At 36.8% G+C, this 7,257-nt stretch overlaps 2 protein-coding genes across 2 annotated transcripts; both read left to right on the top strand.

Moving 5' to 3' along the window:
- Nucleotides 1-1,428: 1,428 nt before the first annotated feature.
- On the top strand, nt 1,429-2,170 carry LOC140842670 (uncharacterized). The gene has a single exon (XM_073210728.1). It carries the CDS (start codon nt 1,504-1,506, stop codon nt 2,014-2,016), a length of 513 nt encoding a protein of 170 aa, XP_073066829.1. The 5' UTR covers nt 1,429-1,503; the 3' UTR covers nt 2,017-2,170.
- A 2,073-nt stretch (nt 2,171-4,243) lies between these two features.
- Nucleotides 4,244-5,508, top strand: LOC140803706 (histone-lysine N-methyltransferase SUVR3). Its single transcript, XM_073159599.1, has 2 exons — nt 4,244-4,844; nt 4,917-5,508. Exons 1-2 carry the CDS (start codon nt 4,244-4,246, stop codon nt 5,303-5,305), a joined length of 990 nt encoding a protein of 329 aa, XP_073015700.1. The 3' UTR covers nt 5,306-5,508.
- The last annotated feature ends 1,749 nt before the right edge of the window (nt 5,509-7,257 follow it).

Raw genomic sequence — 7,257 nt, 5'->3', positions numbered from 1 at the left:
TGTAATGATCATAGACCGTAAGCTGATACGGCATGAGTCACATCTATATCCATACATCATCACTGTCATGTCATGAGTAGTAGGTTGGTTAAATATGAGTTGTAACTCACACATGTAACGTCACTCATAAAATATTTCACGCTGGAAAGTGGAATTTTTCGTTTATATTCAAATCCAAGATTTATAGGCTCAAGTATTTAGATTATTAGAGTGTGGGGTTATCAATTGAGCTACTATTCTATATTGACTCGTTAATTTTGTCGAAAGGACGAGAGTCATGGAAGATAATATGGGGACAAAAAATCATGAAATATACTATTTGAGTTTTCTTTCTTTGTTTTTAATTTTTTTATTTTTGAAAAAAATCATTAGGGTGTTTTCACCGTTCCCTGAAGTCCAACACCGACTTCATCTTTTTTTTTTTCAGGACATAAGAGAAGGCAAGAACTCACGTAGTAAAAAAAAATTACACCAGATATAAGGTTTTTTTGTTGTTTGAGATTTGAAATAATGTTGTACGTTATAAATGTCATAATTAAGCATGTAAATCATAAATTAAACTAGAGTAGGTTTCTTGTGAGATGGTCTTACGGATATTTATTTGTGAGACGAGCTAACTTGTCTTTGTTTATAATAAAATGTATTATTTTTGACTTAAAAATAATAATTTTTTATGAGCGATCCAAATATAATATCTGTATCATGAATTGACACATGAGAATATCTCACAAAATTGAGTTTTGTGATTAAAGTATTAGACTTCGCCAATGAGCAAATAAATACTATATGAATCAGTATGAAACCTATCAGAGTAAAAAAAACAGATACCAAACATGGAGTAGATATGTATGAGAATGGAAGTGATAGGATTTTTCAAATATATATCATGATTTACCCTTATTTATGCACACGCAGACACCTTCAAGCAGTTACCGTGATTACCTTAACTTGTTTTGTTTGGCGACTTCAGTATATCAATTATCTCCGGAATAAATTAATATGATATCAATTCATATTTGAGTAGGTCTTTTGTGAGACGATCTCATGAATCTTTATCTGTGAGATGGATCAACTCTACCGATGTTCACAAAAAAAAGTAATACTCTTAGCATATAAATAATAAATAAAAGATCCGTCTCACAAAATACGACTCGTGAGACCGTCTCACACAAGTTTTTGCCTTAATATTTTGCATAAAATAATTTCTTTTCATCTGTGTTTTAAGGACTCGGAAGAAATTGAATTGTGCTGATGCCATGATATGGTTGATGCACAATAATCGGTCCAAATAAGTCGCAATTAGATTAATTAAAGCAGTGTGTGAAATCTTTCTTCTATGTTATTTTGTCAAAGACTTAAAATCTCTTTGTATTTGTGCATAGTCGCCCGATGGACAAATATTAAAATCGAATTTTATAGAATATAAAAAGAATTTTAGTTAATTGGTGACCTAAATTCGCCTCAGCTCGACCCCTCTGGTCCTCGTTCAACTCACCGGCAAAGATGTCAACTCCAAGCTCCACCACTGCGACCCAACCCAATCCATCATCCGACTCGATTGACCCGATTTTCCATCTCATCCGATTGCTACCTTTCTCTGTCCTCCGGCCGCCGCGTCTCCGCCTGAAGCTGCCGTCCTTCACTCTCCCTTCCTCCATGACAGTATTCTCCCTGGTCCTCCTCACATACTTCATGGTCGTATCCGGTATCGTCTACGACGTAATTGTCGAGCCACCGGGCATCGGATCCACCCAGGATCGCTTCACTGGGTCGGTTCGACCTGTGGTCTTCCTTCCGGGTCGGGTGAATGGCCAGTACATCATCGAGGGTCTCTCGTCGGGGTTCATGTTTGTTCTGGGAGGCATCGGAATTGTGCTGTTGGATCTGGCGCTGGATAAGAACAGGGCGAAGAGCGTGAAGGTGTCTTACGCGTCAGCTGGGGTTGCTTTTGTTGTGATTTCTTATGTTATGAGTATGCTTTTTATTCGCATTAAGATCCCGGCATATCTTCGCTGATTTACATTTTTATTATAAGAAAAATTAGCTTCTGTTATTTTCGGGGGTTTATGATTGTAATGCGCTGAGAATTGGATGATTGAGGAACCCTTTTGTTTCACTGTTATTTCTTAGCTCTATCACGATTTAGAAGTAAAGGGAAAGGCCTAAACAATTCAGTGCAGATGCTTAAGTTTTTGAATGCTTGGGAACCTGTTGCCGAAATGTGTGATTTTCCTTTTCGTCCCCAAGTAAAGTTAGTGCTAATCTTGTTATGGGTGAACCACATTTTATTTGTAATTCTTGCTTGTCATTGAAACATAAAACTTTTTTTTTATTTTGAAGTAGAAATCATTAAGTAATGTAGCTTAGATGCAGAGTGTGTTTGTGTGATAAGTGAACACCTTCGTCTGTCATAAGGTGAATATTAGAAATTCTACATTGTTTGCGTGACACACATCCTTGTTGGATTTACTCGAGTGTTTCGCTTTACCAAGTCTTTGCTTATAAGTTTGTCGTTTATTGCCTATTTAGAGCTGGGCTCCTGTTACATGGTGAATATTTTTATCTGATACTGAACTTGCTCTTAGCTATAGTGATTCCTGAAGTGTCTTTATTACATAGACCACATAAAAGTCTGCTGTCTGCCTGTAAAACGTTGGCCATGATTCATGTTGTGTGGGGAAACAGTCGAGGCTCCAAAGGGACTTTTCAATGTGTTAAACTAGCAAAGAGTGTCCAGTAGGATTGATGATAAACATAAAAAGTCTTTTGTTGGGATATCTGCTTCTGGGGTTTATGGAATAATTTAGGTTGTGTCTTATTTGCTTATTCCAAAACACTATTATTTTTAGGGAAGTTGGCACTCTGTCAAGAACGGACTACAAGTGTCTGCTACCCTGCTAGCTAGACCTGTATGACAAGATTTGCTATACTTTGTGGGGACGTTTCGTTACTATACTCTTGAAGATACACTATTGTGCTAATAACATAGAGCGTATATGAGGTCAAATGAATGACTAGGTATTTGATGTGGACCTTAACTGTTTATCATGTCTTTATTTGATTCAATAAATATAGAACATGCTCCCAAGGGTGACAATGACGTTGAAAGACATCCTAGAATTTCTCGTGGAAGTGATTTTGCATGCGAGCATATCTGTTTTTTGCTAGTATTAAACTTAAAGCATACGGGTGACCATTTGTTTACTTAATCTCATTCAATTTTCTGTTGTGATTTATTTGTTCCAATTTTCTTTATCTTGCTTTACAGGTATTGGGTTTTTTGGGTTTCATAATTTTAAGAGAATTTTAACTTGTTACGTCCTTGTTGGTATGCCTAAATATGGGATCCAACCGTGATCCTTATTTCCTTGTGGCTTTAGATTATGATTTGTGAAACAATTATTGATGTAGGTCGTATAAAATACCCGTTCATTGATATCATGAAAATTCATCTATCCAAGCACGACTTAAAATTTAAAAGATATATAAGATAAATTTTGATATGTAATAAAAGATGCCAAACTATATTTTTTTTAAGGACAATTTGTGGCCCCCGTCCCCATTTGCACCACACCAAAAGGTCTTAATTGGCTCTTTCGTCTTCGTTAATCATCCTTTGTGATGCATTATTATTGATTAAATTATATAAAATATTTTATTTTTCAAGTCTTTTAACGTTGTTTCACAACTATCACTTACTAATATATTTATGAAATTCCTTTAAAAAATATATTTATGAAATTAAATTTCTAAATTTTATTATGTTGCATTTTTTTAATTCTATTATTTAAGATTGTTTTAAATATTGGAGACCGAGAGTTCGGAAACGTCATACTGACTTAAAGCGTGTTTGGTTTCATTTTTCTTTCCAAGTGTTTCTTTAGCTCAATGTGTGTGTGCTTTTCAAGTGTTTTTTTTAGCTTAATAAGTGTGTTTTTAGTAAAAGTTATGTTTTTGTGTTTGGATAATTAGATAAGAAAAAATTCTTTAATTAATATAAGATTATCATTTGGGATTTTGGAAAATCACTAATTTTAGTTTAATTAAGTGTTTAAATCACTACAAACCCATCCAAACACATAAAAATTATAAAACGTTTTTTTATTAAAAAAAATACAATTTTCTTTCTTAGTTACTCTAGTTTTTTTAATCTAAACGGCTCTAGGACGGTGGAATATAAAATACCGAAATTTTGAAAAATAATAAGAATTAATAATAATGATATGATAAAAACTTGTAGATAATGTCACGGATCATAGAGGAACAGCGGAGCAAGAAAGCTCACAGCTCCGGCGAAGCATTTTTCCAGTGCGCCGCCGTGTTCTTCCCGTACCTTCTTCCCGCGGAACTAGCATCAATTTCGTCGACCTGTAATTCCTTGTACCAAATCGCGAAGCTAGTAACCGCGAGAAGAACTTCCGATGCTTCCAGAAATTTCGAGAACGTTCCAATCCCTTTTCTCAATCCCACAGTGGGCGATTCGCAACCATACCCTTACTTCCTCTACACCCCAACCCAGGTTCTCCAGATGAAGCCCGGCTTACGCCAGCCATGGGGCTCCGACAATGACTCGCAGATGTGTCAGGGACATACTCGACCCGACCCTTTTCTTTTCCGGGTCGAGGGTGGAATTGATTGTGGATGTGTTGATAAGGGTGGGATTTGTGATGACTGTCCTTGTATGGAGTGTGGCCCAAGTTGTATGTGTGACTTTGGATGTGGGAACAGGATGACTCAGGCAGGGGTGTCCGTTAAATTGAAGATTGTGAAAGATGATAGAAAGGGTTGGGGTTTGTATGCTGCTGAGTTGATTCCTGAGGGAAAGTTTGTCTGTGAATATACAGGTAATATATAATTTGAAGTTGTTTTATAGCCGATGTTTAGAAGATGTTGATCTAATGTTCTTGAACTTGAAGGTGAACTTATCTCTACCAAAGAATCTAGACAACGACAGCAGAAATATGATGAACTTGCATCAAATGGGTGCTTGACCCCTGCTCTGTTGGTTGTGAAGGAGCATTTCCCATCTGGGAATGTATGCATTAGGATCAACATTGATGCAACAAGAATTGGGAATGTTGCACGATTCATTAATCACTCTTGTGATGGTGGAAATCTTGACACGGTGATTGTACGCAGTTCTGGGTCTTTGTTGTCTCGTGTTTGCTTCTTTGCTTCAAGAGAAATTCAGGAGAATGAAGAGATTTCATTTAGTTATGGAAGTTTTAGGCTTAAACCAAATGGCCAACGATGTTTTTGTGATACTTCTTCTTGTACTGGATTTCTTCCATCAGAACACACTTGAACATCTACAAATTTACACAAAATAATCTTTTGTTGTGTGCAATAATCCATTTGGAAGTTAGTGTAATTTTGTTGACTGTGCATACCTTGTTATATGTGAGCGAAGAATGAAACACGATCAATCATTGTTCTTACTAGCTATTTTCTGGTGATGATTATTTACCGTGTAAGAAATTGAAACACAAATGGTTATTTCGTGTTTAACAGTAGATGTCCAGGTGTGTTGTAATGGTAGGAACTCGGCACAAGAAAAGCACTACATAAATATTGCCGGCTGTCTGACCTAAGCCTAAAACTTTCATAACTAAAAGAAAGAGCTTTTCATTTTTCTGAACTTCTTTGGATGCAAAGAGACCCAGAACTATGTACGATCACTGTGTCAAGATTTTCACCATAAGGGTGGTTGATGAATCTTGCAATGTTCTGGATTCTTGTTGCATCGATATTGATCCTGATGCATGTGTTTACAGATAGAAGATGGTCTTTCGAAACCAACAAAGAAAGCCATAATAATTTGGTCTTAGAAGATGGAACTTGGAAGCATCATCCGGCCCATATGTCATGCTGTATCAACTCTTGCTAATCAATTTTTTGATGAAAATTTTGTTGTGATGTATTTTCTTACGAGAAATGCCAATCTCTACAAAAAGAGAGATTCAAGCATGCCTGTGAATTTGTTTTGTGCTAGATCAAGATATGTGAGACGTGGCAGAGATAGCAAAGATACTGGAAATGGTCCGACGAATCTGTTGGAGGAAATGATCAAGATCTTGAATTGATAATAAGATCGGACTTTCTCTGGAATCCCAAAAGTGAACTCGTTGTTTTCAAAGCACAATGCTCTTGATATTGTCGTAAACCACAGGAAATAGAGGCCCGAGAGAGATGTTTTCCAAGTCAAGCCCCTGAAGATTTGTCAACCCACCAAGATCCGGCACTTCGCCAGAAAATTTGTTATTTGACAATGCAATAACTCTGAGGTCCCCCAAGTTCCTCAATGAATGTGGCAAAGTTCCATTTAAATAATGTTCCTCGTGCTCAAAACAACCAAAGATGAAATTGTACCTATCCCATCTGGCATCCGACCAGTGAGGTTATTGCTATCGAGTATTAAACTTTGAAGCATTGTCATTGATGATATACTTGGCGATATGCTGCCTTGAAAGAAATTTGAAGTTAAGTTTAGTAATTCCAAGGAGGATAAGTTAGTGAATTCACCGGGAAATGGTCCCCCATAAACCAAGAGAAACCAATAGTAGGACTTTCAAGCCTGGAATCTTAGCAAGTGTGGCAACAAAAGAATCGATAGAGAAATTCTCAGGTAATCGAGGTGCCCCTGTTTCTCCCATAATATGCAGCTGAGATATGTTCTCTTCATAACAAACAATGGTAAGATTCAACGATGGCTCACTATCACAGAAATCTGTGGCCTTGTTCCAGCTATTCAAAGAGGGTGGAAAACCAAGAAGCTGTCGAACATTTAGAAGGGCTTGGATTTGGGATGATTCAAGCTGCACTGTGTATGTGATTGAAATTAACATGAGAAACAGAACTGGATTGGCGATTTAGACTATGTTTCTCCATTCTCCATTATGCGCCATCAGCTGAATCGACCGAGTTTCCACTTGAAGTTCCGAAGATTCTTTCAGCTATAGCTCGGTATGTGTTATAAGCTGTCCAGAAGTGTCCTGCTTTTGTCATGAAGGCGAACAAACCTGAATTAACACCAGAAATAGGCCAATGTTTTATAATATAACACCACAAGACCAAACATATTTAAAGGTTTCTCATCATTCTTCGTTTTGGAATTCGGAGTGATACCTTTCTCGGCCACGAAAACAATTTTCTTGGGTCACCAACTACTAACCTTCCATTGAAGCAACCATACAATTCAAAGTGAGTTTTCATAAGACTTGAACAAAGATCCCAATGCCGTGATTTTCTTCAATTCAA

Source organism: Primulina eburnea, chromosome 10 (genome assembly GCF_022965805.1).
Source record: "Primulina eburnea isolate SZY01 chromosome 10, ASM2296580v1, whole genome shotgun sequence".
Taxonomy (NCBI): Eukaryota; Viridiplantae; Streptophyta; class Magnoliopsida; order Lamiales; family Gesneriaceae; genus Primulina; species Primulina eburnea.
The sequence above is the reverse complement of the archived record's forward strand: the minus strand, read 5'-3'. Positions and strand labels throughout refer to the sequence as shown.

Bases quoted from the DNA above. Each gene is read 5' to 3' on its own strand.
- LOC140842670 (XM_073210728.1), top strand. From the start codon at position 1,504: ATGTCAACTCCAAGCTCCACCACTGCGACCCAACCCAATCCATCATCC.
- LOC140803706 (XM_073159599.1), top strand. From the start codon at position 4,244: ATGTCACGGATCATAGAGGAACAGCGGAGCAAGAAAGCTCACAGCTCC. The intron at 4,845-4,916 runs GTAATATATAAT...TTGAACTTGAAG, and splicing joins GTTTGTCTGTGAATATACAG to GTGAACTTATCTCTACCAAA.